Source organism: Eublepharis macularius, chromosome 1, assembly GCF_028583425.1.
Source record: "Eublepharis macularius isolate TG4126 chromosome 1, MPM_Emac_v1.0, whole genome shotgun sequence".
Taxonomy (NCBI): Eukaryota; Metazoa; Chordata; class Lepidosauria; order Squamata; family Eublepharidae; genus Eublepharis; species Eublepharis macularius.
The window spans coordinates 13,386,177-13,400,044 of record NC_072790.1 but is presented as its reverse complement, the minus strand read 5'-3'; the positions used below and the strand labels follow the sequence as shown (position 1 = coordinate 13,400,044).

The window sequence follows — 13,868 nt, the reverse complement described above, 5'->3', positions numbered from 1 at the left end:
CCCACTACCCCTAACATTGATTGCCCAGGCACCACAAACTGGGATACCAGATACGTTGCGGGGAGCTGGGTCCCTCCTGATCCTGGATTATAGAGAATGTGTACATGTTCTGAGACCTTCCCCCCACACACCGAAAAAACACCTGAATTTGTGAATAGGGAGAAGAGAAGAGGGAATGCAAGTTGTTGGCTGCTTCCATACACGTTGGACAATGCACTTTCAATGCTCTTTAGTGATCATTTGGAACTGGGTTTTTGTGTGTGAAACACAAAATCCACTTCTAGAAGGTAACTAAAGTGCATTGAAAGTGCATTATTCAACGTGTGTGGAAATGGCCATTGTTTCCTCACTAATCCTACATGGTAGTTGGGGCTTAGAAAAGGGAATCACGTCTTCTTAAGGCATAGAAGCCTGCTTTGGAATAATGGGTTAGGGCTGGGTTTGGAAAGGCTCACTTCGTCTTGCATCTCTGGGAGGGAAGGGGGTGTTCAAAAACTTACCCCTCTACATCCTGGCCACCCAGGCATTGGGGTCATTTTAGCAAGCAGTTCTTTCCTGCTTGTGAATTGGGGAAAGAGTGGAAGTCTCTGTTTTTCTGTATTGCAGCCAACATATCTATTTAATAGAGATTTAGTTGTGCCTGCAAACAAAGGAATAAGACTTTTTAGAGTAGATACAGAAGAGTCCAGTAGCACCTTTAAGACTAACCAACTTTACTGTAGCATAAGCTTTCGAGAATCACAGTTCTCTTCGTCAGATGCAATCTGACAAGAGAACTGTGATTCTCGAAAGCTTAAAGGTAAAGGTAGTCCCCTGTGCAAGCACTGAGTCATTACTGACCCATAGGGGGACGTCACATCATGACATTTTCTTGGCAGACTTTTAACGGGGTGGTTTGTTCCCCAGTCATCTACACTTTACCCCCAGGAAACTGGGTACTCATTTTACCGACCTCGGAAGGATGGAAGGCTGAGTCAACCTTGAGCCGGCTACCTGAACCAGGCTTCCGCCGGGATCGAACTCAGGTCGTGAGCAGAGCTTGGGCTGCAGTACTGCAGCTTACCACTCTTAAAGTTGGTTAATCTTAAAGGTGCTACTGGACTCTTTTCTATTTTGCTGCTGCAGACTAACACGGCTAACTCCTCTGGATCTAGAGTAGATATGATGTTGAGTGTATTTAAGTGGCAATTCAGAGAAGCCGTATGCTAAACATCCAAAGCATTTATTAATTCTGGACAGTAGCCATGTTGGTATGTTCTTGCAAAAACAAAGAGGAGTGTCACGGCACCTTAAAACCTACCAAAATTTTGTTCCAGTATAAGGTTCTGTGGATTAGAACCTGCTTCTTGTGATGCCATCAAAATGGGCTCCCTTCCATGAAAGTTTATAGGGGAATAAAATGTTGTTCTTCAAAGTGCTACTAGTTTTTAAAAACAGTTTCAGCCGTTCAGGAAGAACCACACTACCCAGGGGTCATTTTGTCGAAAAAGAGCTGGAGGAACTCATTAGCATAACTTACTAGCATAACTCATTAGCATATGCTACACCCCTTGACATCACCAGAAGTGTGTCATTAGCATAACTGATTTGCATATGCCACACCCCCTGAAATCACCTATCCTGGCTGTTTTGGATCCAAGCCAGGCCATTCAGGGCCGAAATTGGGCCCAAAATGGCAAAAAGGGGCTGAAAATGGCCGGAAAGGGGCCTAAAATGGTCAGGATTGGGCCGCTGCTGAGCGGGAGAGTGAACCACCACTCATCAGAGGCCCAGTCCAGGCCGAAATGGGCCCAAAATGGCCAAGTCAGGTGGGCAGGGCCACCTGACATGTGACCTCTTTGGGGAACTGCTGGAACTGCATTCCTGCGTGTTCCCCTTCAAAATGAGCCCTGACACTACCCAGTTTACAAAGTGGATTGTTTTGCCAGCTGTCACAGCCATTGCAGAGAGAAGTTCCAAGGAAATGGTGTGTGTAGTTTTTGCCCCATGTTCGCATGGTGCTTTGTACAGAAAATCGATGATATGTTTCCCCCCTCTTCTTACTGTGCCTTTCTTCCCCATCGGTCTATGATTGAGAGGTGGGCAATGTCTGACAAAGTTTAATCATGCAGCCTTTGTAGAAATTGCATGACACTTTTTTGCAAAGGAATCTCAAGTGCCAAATAGCTCAAATGCTTATTTTAAATCTCTCTTAGACATTGTGGATGCCTTGTCAGATCCCAAGAAATTTTTATCTGTCATGGAGAAAAGAGCAGACCAGATGAGAGCGATGGGGATTGAAACCGTAAGTCGTAATTAACCGTGGATACCAAAATGATTCACGTTTATCCTTGCAGGCTTTCACGGGATAAGATGAGGGTGGCTGACAAGGAACAGAGTGGCCGGCTTTCCCTTTCATAATCTTATGCCAGCTCTATAGCAGGAGGACATTTAGCCCTGATTGGCTTAAGTCGGTCAAGTAGATCCAGCTGCGTTTTGTCTAGAAGCTCAAAAATCCGTTCTCCCCTTCCGCTTCCACTTCATGAGAAATTTTTTTTGCTCTTAATATATAATTATGGAGTGCCCACGTCTTAAACATTCGGCATCTCTGTCTGGTTAAGTTTTTAAATATGTGTTGGATGGATCTTCTTTCCCTCCCTGTGTGAAAAGCTGGCAAGCAGTTCTGCCCAGGGCCTTTTTTCTGGGAAAAGAGGTGGTAGAACTCAGTAGGTTGCCCTCGGAGAAAATGGTCACATTTTAAAAAGAGAGAGAGAGAGAGAGAGAGAGAATTGTCACATGGCTGGTGGCCCCGTCCCCTGATCTCCAGACAGAGGGGAGTTTAGATTGCCCTCCATGCCAGCAGCGCGGAGAGCAATCTCAACTCCCCTCTGTCCGGAGATCAGGGGGCGGGGCCACCAGCCATGTGACCGTTTTTCAAGAGGTTCCGGAACTCCGTTCCACTGCGTTCCTGCTGAAAAAAAGCCCTGGTTCTGCCCAACTTTCACGGTTGTTTGGTGTTAGGTTACTTTTCTTTAACCTCCCAAAGAAAAGGGGGTTATTTTGACGCCGTAAATCCTTGAAAAAAAGTGGTTTACCCATTTAAAATTAAAAAGACAAGGCCTCCCCACTGCCAATGTCTGGGTTAATAATCACCAAACCCCTCGAGTCTCATGAACTGTTCCACGGCCTTGTGCATTTCTTCCTGGCCACCTCTAAAGTTTGATCACAGTATGGGGGGCCTGGATTGGGGGGGCCACAGAGGAGGCCCCCCTGTCATAAAAGAACATCTCAGTCCGAAGCTGGAGAATCAGGGGCATTGGAGCCCCAGGCCAAGCTGCTGGCACCATCCGACCAATGCCGGACCCTTCGATTCGGCGTGCCTCTCGCCAGCCTTGAGGATGCCATCAGGCAGCTCAAGCCTTACACAGGAACCAGCTCCTTCTAAGCAATGGCTTTGACTTGCCATACAAGCTTCCTTCACCCGGTAACAGTGCCTGGGGATCATTCAGCACCTACTGCTGTGCACCGTGAACCAGAATGATTTGCATCAACCTGTGGCAACTAGAAAGAAAGAAATCACAAGTGCAATTCCTAAGCCCATAATCATGCCCACCCATATGAAGTTGTAGGAGGGACCCCCGCAGCCGGAAACCACCCCCCATTTCTGCAAAGAGGTCCAGACATATGTGAAAAACAGGTAGCTGAAAGATCCTGTTCCTTCACCCGTGAACCCCTGCTCCATGCCCCAAGGAAGGCAAAAAACCTCCAGGACCATGGGCCAATCGGGTCTGGAGGAAAATTCCTTCCTGACCCCAAACTGGCGATCAGCATTACCCTAGGCATGTAAGAAGAGGCCGCAAGATCCAGACCCACCCAACGCACCTCCCCTCTAGACCACCAACAGGCAGCCTATGTTGGCCGGCCACTCAGAATGGAAATGAAAACAACTAGGCAGGAAGTTGGGCAAGATCCAGTTGTCGACTTCCTGCCCCACCCTGGCTGGACCTGGCCATGCTGGCCCCCAGCAGACCAGGAGTGCCACACCTTCACTGGCCCAAGCTGCAAGCTTTTTGAAAAAATTTAGCAAACGGGAAGGTAGCCAGGGTAGGAATGTGGAATTACATTCTGTTGAACACAGACATGCCCTTTCTGTTGTCTGGCTCCTCTTTTTTATTATTTTATTTCATTTGAACAAAAGGGGGTACAGAAAGAAAGGGGGGAAGAAGGAGAGGAAAGTCAAGACAAATATATGATTGTGCTACAAAGGTTACTAAAATACAGAGTTCAAAAACCAAAACCTTTACCAATATTAAAATAGAGATTAATATAATTATTAATTAATTATTAAGCTTAACTAGTATATATTTTCCCATCTGTACTACACAAGCAAAATTCAAGCCTATTCCTGCTTATTATTTAATATTAATAATAGTAAAAAAGACCTCGTTATTTCATTATTACTCCATGCTATCTTTTTCCTTTTTAACAATTACAATTATTGGCAATATCACTACTTGTTTCTTGATGTAACTGATTACCATGACCTTTAGTATAAATATGAAATACTATAAAAGATTTTAACCTATTTCTGTTCCTTATTGTGAACAGAAAGAAATCCTTATATCCCTTCTGCATCTCTTTACCTTGTGCTTATACCTCACTTTTCAATAAACGTGTTAACTTTATACCAATATTTCCAAATTATACAATCTGTTTTACCAATTATTTACCTAAACTACCAATTATCTTTAGATAATTAACTATCTTAAAATCCAATTATAAAATATATCAATATATAATTGCTTTCCAATTTACAGAATTAAAACCTCATATAAATTTTATTCATTATAAACAAAATGTCTTGCCCATTTCTCTTCAAATTTATTGATAGGTCTTCTATTGATATAATTCGTCAACTTTGCCATCACCGCATATTCTGACATTTTATCCTTCCAAATTTCTCTAGTGGGGCATTCTTCTTCTTTCCATTTGCTTGCCATGACTACTTTTGCTGCCGTCAGCAAATACCGAAGTAGTTCATGTAATGTTCTATCGATGTTATCTGGTATTCCAACAGCAGGATCCGGGGTTTCATGGCAAAATTAGCTCTTAAGATCTTCTGAATCTCAGCATGTATATCTTTCATTCCCCCCCCCCTTTTTTTTTTTTTTTGTATGTCCACCCAGGGCTTTTTTTCAGGGGGAACGCGGGGGAACGGAGTTCCGGAACCTCTTGAAAATGGTCACATGTCTGGTGGCCCCGCCCCCTGATCTCCAGACAGAGGGGAGTTGAGATTGCCCTCTGCGCCGCCAAGCGGCGCAGAGGGCCATCTCAACTCCCCTCTGTCTGGAGATCAGGGGGCAGGGCCACCAGACATGTGACCATTTTCTCCAAGGGCAACCCACTGAGTTCCACCACCTCTTTTCCCAGAAAAAAAGCCCTGTGTCCACCACATATGAAAGAAGCCATCTGCTTCCTTACACTTCCAGCACAATCCTACATATTTCTTGTCCATTTTTTCAATGTCTTTTGGTTGTAATATACCATCTAAAAAACATCTTATACCCATTTTCCCTAAGTGATTGGCATGCGGTAAATTTTATATCCTTAGTCCATAAATTTTCCCATTGTTGAAATGTTACACCTTCTTCAAAATTCTGCATCCATTTTATCATACAAATTTTAAGTTGTTCTGTTTCTGTATCATATTGAAGTAAAAGTTTGTAAATTTGACCCAATATGTGATTCTTTTTCTGCACGATTATCTTCTCAAAATCGGTAAGATCCCTCAGTTGGCTTCTGTAATCCTTAAAGACTTCTTTTAATCTGGAGACTGCCTGAAGGTATATCAACCATTGTATTTTCTTTCCTTCATCACAAATTTCTTGCCATGATTTTATCTTTCCTTGAGAGTTTATCATATCTTGATAAATTTTAGTCATTATCTTTTCTCTGATTCTTATCACAAAAGGCGTCAATTGGTGAAAATATTGGAGATGTCATAGGGCTTATTCTCATTCTAACTGAATCCCAGATTTGAATCAGATTTGAACTTTTCGTTGTGTCCTTGCTCTTCTTTTCTCCCAAAGGTGATTATATAGCCCATCAGGTAAGTCAGCCGTTTCTAAACATATTAGTCTGTCTGTAGGGTTTTTTATCCAGTCTGCAATCCAAACCAAACCAGCTGCTTCATAATATAACTTGATATTTGGAACTGCCAATCCTCCTCTACTTCTTTCATCTTGCAGTACCTTAAATCTTACTCTTGGCTTTTTGCCATTCCAAATAAATTGATTTATCTGTCCTTACCAGTCTTTCAGTGTCTTATCTTTTATACTAATCAGCAACATTTGAAACAAAAAGTTAATTTTCAGTAAAACAGTCATTTTAATTGCAGAAATTCTTCCTATCCAGGAAAATTTTAGCTTGGACCATCTTTCTAAATCTCTTTGAATTGTCCTCCATAATACTTCTTAATTATATTTAAATAAAGTTGCTTTTTTTTCCTTTTAGATTTATGCCCAAATATTTACTGGATTTACTGCAATTTTGCATCCTGATAGTTCCTGAACTTTTCCCTCTTCTTTTCTTGTTAGAAACTTGGGAATTATTTTGGGGTTTTTTTCCTGTTGACTTTAAATCTTGAATAGTTTCCAAAGCTCTCAAGGTGTTCCATAACATGTTGCAGTGTCTTCTGTGCGTTCAAAATTATCAAAACCACATCATCTGCATAACATTTCAATTTAAATTCTTCATCATCCACTTTCAGACCGTTAATATTTACTGATAAGATACTAAAACATTTCCCATTTTGTTAAAATGCCGCTGCTTGATCCAGTTTTCCTTCCTCACTTTCTAGTGTTTTTTTTTTAAATCTTCTCGCCCCTGTTGATATTCAGGTGGATTTTCCACTGTCAGTTCCTCAAATAATTGTTTGGCCTTCTCGGTCTGGCTCCTCTTTTACTATTTTCTGACTGGGGGTGGTGATGGTACTAGATTATGTATTTGTGTCTCTCTGTGTTATGTTGCTAAATATATCCTCCTCCTCAAGTTAACTGAACTATAGTTGAAATATAATTGCAGATCCTTGGCTCCAAATAATCCAGGTTTTTTTCATTGTAAAACATTTCCTAGTTGTGTTAAACATGTAGTGACAAAATGAACAGTGGCCGTCTCTATATAGAAAGAAGAAATTGCCTACCCTGTGCTAAAATGGTGGGAGAAGATTTGCTGGAAGTATTGCAGATTCTTAAACCAGGCCTAGATTAAGCAGGGAGTAGGAAGCTGTGGGCCTGCTTCAGTTTGTGGCTTAGGTGGCACCTGAAGTTTGCTAGTGATGTGGAGTGTACCCAAAACCAGTTTTAAATTATACACAAAATGGCCGTCAGCTTGTACACTGGGGTTATCTGCTTCTGCTGAAGTTATGCAAGTACCTTTCACATACCACTTAATGCAAGTGAGATAAACTGATTTCATGTACTTATTTGATATGATGGGTTGTGGTTTAAGAGTGGCGATCGTGCCTGTTCCCATAATCCCTGACCTGTACTTTACCACCCGTGTATGAACATGTGTGATTCCCTTGGTCTCTATATTGCGCTCTTTTCTAGGTTTGTCATCTTTGGGTTCTTTATTTCTTGCAGAGTGACATAGCGGATGTTCCAAATGACACTTCAAAGAATGATAAGAAAGGTAAAACAAACAATCCCAAAGCAAATGTTACTCCTCAGACGAGCTCGGAACTCAGAACAAATGCTGCTTCCGGCGTTGGACCTGGGATGGAAGCTAAGAAGGGTAAGTCTGCATCTGGGGTTCCAAAGGTGTCTTACAGTATCACATAGTAAAGGATGATTGCAATCTCTGCTGGAGCATCAGTTTAAAACTCCCTTTTTTACCCTTCTTTAGCGAAATCCACATACCTTTTTCAGAAAATGTTAACTCACTAAGATACCATGAAAATACAAATGCGGCTAGACTGTGTATTGTTGTTTTTTCCTAGGGATTGACCTCATTCCACAAGTAAGGTTAGAAGACCTTAAGCAAACAAAGGTAAGCTTGCAAAAGTTTCTTAGCAATCTTTTCCTAAACTGTGGGTGTCAAAAGATTGAATGGTTTGCTGGATGTGAAAATAAATTTTTCACACAATTTATAATTGTTTAATTGGGAACCTGCCTTGCTCCGTGAGCTCACTCTCCACTGAGTGTTGGCTCACTGTTTTTTCTTGGCCTCTCTTTACTTCCCTTCAAAATTCCAAAATGTTGCTTTGCTGGCCTTATCTCCGTTTTCTGGAGTAGCCTTTTGCTGTGCTTATGATGCTATCCTTGAATTTTATGGACTTAAAAGCATGTTATTCTGCTTAGGGATGGCACTGCTAGAATACCCTGTTAAAATGGCAGCAGGAAGACTCTGTCACTATCACAGATACAAAGCCTGCCTCTTTCTGTTCTCCGGTTCCCTCCCCTCCCTCTTCTAAACGGCTATGTTGGTTCTGGCTGTGGCTTATTCACTGGAAGGCAGTGAGATACACCAGAACTGCTTGGCAGGTGCCAAGTGCTCCTTACCCCAGCCCTCATATGCCCAGCAGAATAAAGGAAGCTAACAGAGAGCCAGTTTGGTGTAGTGGTTAAGAGCACAGGACTCTAATCTCTAACATGGTTTGATTCCCCACTCCTCCACTTGAAGCCAGCTGGGTGACCTTCGGTCAGTCACAGCTCTCAGAGCTCTCTCAGCCCCACCCACCTCACAGGATGTTTTGTTGTGGGGATAATAATGACATACTTTGTAAACCACTCTGAGTGGGCATTAAGTTGTCCTGAAGGGCAGTATATAAATCAAATGTTGTTGTTAGGGTTCTACACTGAATTCCTGCCTGTGGTACTTCGGTCCCCCAACTAAAGCTACTTGTGCAATCAATGTGGTATTTCTGTGAACAAAAATTAATTTGTTTGTTTGTATGTTTGTTTGTAACAGGCCTATATAAAGCATATGAAAAAACAACAAAAAGAATTAAATGCTTTAAAGAAGAGGCATGGAAAGGTATTGTTGTTTTTAAAAACTAGTTTCCACTTTTCTTTTTGGGGGGATAAGTTAGCAGAGTTGGGGGGAAATGTGATCTGCAGCAAAAATGATGGAATCGATTGTCACCATCATCTTCCAAAGTGGCGTAGGTAAATACAGATACGGGTCCCACCCTCAGACTTATAATGTAAACACCAAAGGGAAGAGAAGGGAGATCATTTTGCCAGAATTGATATATGCTGGGCCTGGGAGAGCTTCCCTCTCTCCGTAGTCTTGCTTGGACGGAAGTAGGAGAACTATCCTACAACCATTATTTTTCTGGCCAGCGGCAGAGGCCTGGATTCCCTTCCCTTCTCCAGGCTCAGGGCAACTGGCAGTTGAAATGACAAGTTTTTGGGGCAGGGAAGGAGGAAGCAAACTCCCTGGATCTCCTTTTTGTTTAGCTGCAGACTGTCTTCCCCTTGTGTAAGGCTGTTAGGGCCAAGCTACAAGTGACGAATGACACAGATTGGACAATTGTCAGCTTCCCTCAAGTTTTGATGGGAAATGTAGGCATCCTGGTCTTGCAGCTTGGCTCTCCAACTGCTGTCCAATGGACTTTTCAACTGTCACTTGTCCAACATTCCGCCAAGCTGCCTACATTTCCCGCCAAAACTGGAGGGAAGCTGGCAAGTGTCCAACCTGTGTCATTTGTCACTTGTAGCTTGGCCCTTAGTCTGCTGGTTGGTGACGCTGTACAGGTGAGTTTGAAACCACCAACACTAGCATCAGTTGCATGGCCTGTTACCTGCTGTTGGTCAACCTGACCTGTAAGAGAGGGAGAACTGAAGAATCTGGGGAATAGTCTCTTGGTGAAGTCCTCTCTCCCAGCTGATTCTGTTTGCCAATAGGTGAGAGCCAGTCATTCATCATCGTGTCTTCTGTGCAGTCCCACATGGGAACTGCACATGTACAGGCCAGCCACAGACGTTCCAAAGTTCCTAAAGGTGCAAGATACTTGCCTAGTCTTTTCTAGAGATGGGCACGGAACAAAAAACAAACAAACCAGGAGATTCGTGGTTCGTGGTTTCATGAACCATGAACCACGGACCTGGACCAGTTACGAACCAGTTCGTGGGGTTTAAATACCCCTTTCCATCCTTAACAGCGGCAGGGAAAGGGGCATTTAACAGTTTAAAGGGCCCTTTCCTGCCTTGCAAGAGGCAGGTCCCTTTAAACTATCAGCTGGCAGGCGGCAGGGGGGATTCCCCCCCTCACCACCTGCCAGCTGATAGTTTAAAGGGACCTGCTGGTGGCAGGGCCATTTAAACTGCCCAAACCCCAGCCCCCCTACCCCCCCAAATGGCCTTCCTTCCCCTCCTGGGAGGAGAGGAAGGATGCCGCACTGCAGGGGAAGGTAAGAGTGGGGCTGGGGGTAGGGGGCTAGGGTTTGGGCAGTTTAAAGGGACCTGCCGCAGCAGGTCCCTTTAAACTATCAGCTGGCAGGCTGATAGTTTAAAGTGACCTGCCCTTGCAAGTCCCTTAAAGGGGCAGTTTAAATGCCCCTGTAAATACGACTCAACGAACCAGTATACAGTTCGTGGAAGTTCCATGAAAAGGAGCTTCCACGAACCCTGGTTCCAGAACGCCAAACCGGCCTGGTTCATGGGTTTTTTTGGGTCGTATTTAGGTTCGTGCCCATCTCTAGCCTTTTCACACGTCTTTCTCCCCAGCCTAGCTATAAAAGGCGAGGCAAGCAGCTCCCTCCTTCAGTTCTCTAAGCCGCCGGTGAAGAAGGAAAAAACGTAGTGTATCCCATAATAAAATGGCCACCTTGTTGATGTTGTTTGGAAAAAAAATGTTCTCTCAGATCCCTATGAAATAGGAATGTGTATGCTTTCATCCCAATGTGAATTACAGAGAGTCTCTTGGAGTTGTTTCCCAGAAATGTAATTAATATATTTAGGAAGCCTAGTTCATTTGTTAATGGCAGAACTTCAAAGCATTAGCTACAGTTCCATCCGCCTAGTCTTAAAGACAATGCGAAGTGCTCTTGTTAGATTTTGTAGGGGACTCTGTGTAGATTAAGCAACAGATGTAACTCATGAAAGCTGCAATAAGAATGGAAATTTGGAATGAGTAAAAATTAAATAATGTATATGTCATGCAGAGTATATAATAATCCATGTAACGATGTTTTGGAGTCTGCTGAATATACAAGATGAGAAAGTCTTAAATTCTGAAAAGTTCTACGTTCTTACTTCCTTTTTTTGGCCTCGTCTTGAACATTCACACACGAAGTTGCCTTTTACTGAGTTAGATCCTCGGTCTGTCAAGTGTTTTCGGCTCATTAGCAGCAGCTTTCCCGTATCTCAGAGGCCTCCCCCATCACTTTCTGCTTCATCTTTTTAGCAGGAAATGCTAGGTATTGAACCTGACACATTCTGCATTCAAAGCCAAGGCTCCACCCCTAAACCTTGTCCCAGGAGACTGGGGAAGCAGAGACTCCCTGGAATGGCGTCCCACGACATCGTTTCTGGCCACATAACCAAAAGTGACATCATCACGTCATGGGACACTCTATAATGTCCTCAAAACTCTATGGTAAAAACCATAGCTTTTCAGGGAATCCTATCTATGTGCTGTGACATGCGTTTTAGTACCTAATAACCAAACCTGATGCCTAACAAGACTTTTTTTTTAAATTTTGCAGGAACACAGTGTTATGCAGAAGTTGCACTGCACACAGGTTGACAAAATAGTAGCACAGTATAACAAAGAGAAGTTAGCTTATGAGAAAATCCTTGAAAAGGCCATCAAGAAAAAGGGGTAAGGCCTCTTAAAGTGACGTACAACTTGCAAAACAGTGTTGGCATTTGGAGTATATCAGTTGCATTCATTAATAATAATAATAATAACAACAACATTTGATTTATATACCGCCCTTCAGGACACTCAGAGTGGTTTACAAAGTATGCCATTATTATCCCCACAACAAAACACCCTGTGAGGTGGGTGGGGCTGAGAGAGCTCCAGAGAGCTGTGACTAGCCCAAGGTCACCCAGCTGGCTTCAAGTGGAGGAGTGGGGAATCAAACCCGGCTCTCCAGATTTGAGGGAGAGGGATTCAGGGACCCTGTCAGGGGCTCTCTGTCCTCCCTGGTCATACTATCTCGGCTTTCCCTCCTTAATGTCCCTTCAGCTTCTACATTGTCTCCCCTTTCCCTGCTTGCTTCCTTGTGTCCTTCCCTCTACCTTCCTCAGTTCCCCCACTTCCCCTCCTATCCTCTCTTCCCTCCCCCAGCAGACCCCACATCTTCTCCTTTCACTCCCTCCAGCCCCCATCTCCACCACCTTTTGTTCCTCTTGCCTCCCTCCCTCTGTCCTTCACTCACTTGCCCATAAAATCTTCCTTCTGATCCTGATGGCTGCCCACACTCCTCCTTCCCTCTCCCCATTCACTGCAGTTTCAAAATCTAACCACTCTACACAACCACTGACCACATGATGTTGTCTGCAGTTGCCTAGGCAATCCCAAGTGCCTCAGGGAAAGCAAGATCCTGCTGCAGTGGGTTGGGAAGTATTGGAGAAGTTGTGCCATTTTTACATTAGCTTAAATACAAGCAAAATTGGAGGCTTCGCTGTTGGAAATTGCACTGTTCCGCTTCGGTACATACGCACCAGAACTTTGTTTTTTCCAAGGTTGTGGTTTGTATTTACCGAAGCTGAAAATATGTAGTGCTTTTCCCCATATGCATAGAGAAACGTAACAAGTGGAAAGGGGTTGTATGTCACTGAAATGTTAGTAGTGCAAGAGTTACAATTTTTTTTTGTTAATTTATCCTGGAGTGGTCAGGTTTACCGAGGCCCACCATCACGTAACAGCTAAATGCAGATGGATACCTTTTTGCTTTTGTGTGCATTAAAGAGTATGTACATGGGCCCCTATTGCCAATTTGCAATCACAAGGAGGTGGCTTTCAGTAGCCACAATTCCTCCCCCCTCCCTTATGTTCATTTCTACTTGTTTTTAACATCTGTGTGAAGGTAGTGTTGTCATAGGCAATACAAAGGCATACCCTGAGCAGGATTTCCTTTGTAGATTTAGGGAAAGAGCCTTAGGGCCAAGCTAGAAGTGTCGAATTACGCTTGAATGGCAAGTGAACAGACCCACATGTATTCCTCCCTGTTCACTTGCACTCCACTCGCACTCCACTCGATCCAGTGGAGTGCAAGTGAACAGGGAGGAATACATGTGAGTCTGTTCACTTACCTTTCAAGCATAATTCGACACTTCTAGCTTGGCCCTTAGTGGATCAGACCAAGGTTCTGCATTCTGTTTCCCACAGTAGCTCATCAGATGCTTCCAGAGGCAAAACTTGGCACCATCCCTCCCTTCCTTCTTGGATTTCAGAGCCATACTGCCTCTGAAGATGGAAGCTCCATTTAGTCATGAAGATTACATATTTGTTGGTAGACTGAATTAATCTAATCCCCTTTTAAGACCATCAAAGCCCATAGCCTGCACCATAGTAGCAGCAGATTCCATATTAATTATGTGTGATGTAGCAAAGGTCTGAATGCATCATTTTCAGGAGGAAAAAATATAATCGCACATTTGTATGTTGACAGATGGGCTAGTATGCTTGAGCAAGGTACACTACAACAGCCGTAAGGTTTTCATGTTCTCGATGTAGAAATGAATAAGCAGTATAGAAAATAACTTCATGCTGCACTTAGCAAGGTGTCTCTCGCATGGTTGTATTCTGGACAAGCCAAATGCGACGGCTGCATCCATTTAGTTAATTGCAGGGTTGTGTTTGTGCCCCATGACCCTAGGGCAGTTCCATGCATCCAGCAATTGAAGCAGCATGTGACGTCCTCCTCAAGGGGC

General features: G+C 43.5%; 1 protein-coding gene across 2 annotated transcripts in view; it reads left to right on the top strand.

The window, feature by feature from the left end:
- PLCB4 (phospholipase C beta 4) overlaps window positions 1–13,868 on the top strand; it is a 263,529-nt gene that overhangs the window by 229,402 nt on the left and 20,259 nt on the right. For both annotated transcript variants that reach the window (XM_054975769.1, XM_054975775.1), the window contains 5 exons: window positions 2,196–2,284; window positions 7,623–7,773; window positions 7,979–8,028; window positions 8,950–9,015; window positions 11,690–11,805. In XM_054975769.1, the coding sequence (XP_054831744.1) occupies window positions 2,196–2,284; window positions 7,623–7,773; window positions 7,979–8,028; window positions 8,950–9,015; window positions 11,690–11,805 (472 nt within the window). The remainder of the gene's footprint in view (window positions 1–2,195; window positions 2,285–7,622; window positions 7,774–7,978; window positions 8,029–8,949; window positions 9,016–11,689; window positions 11,806–13,868) is intronic.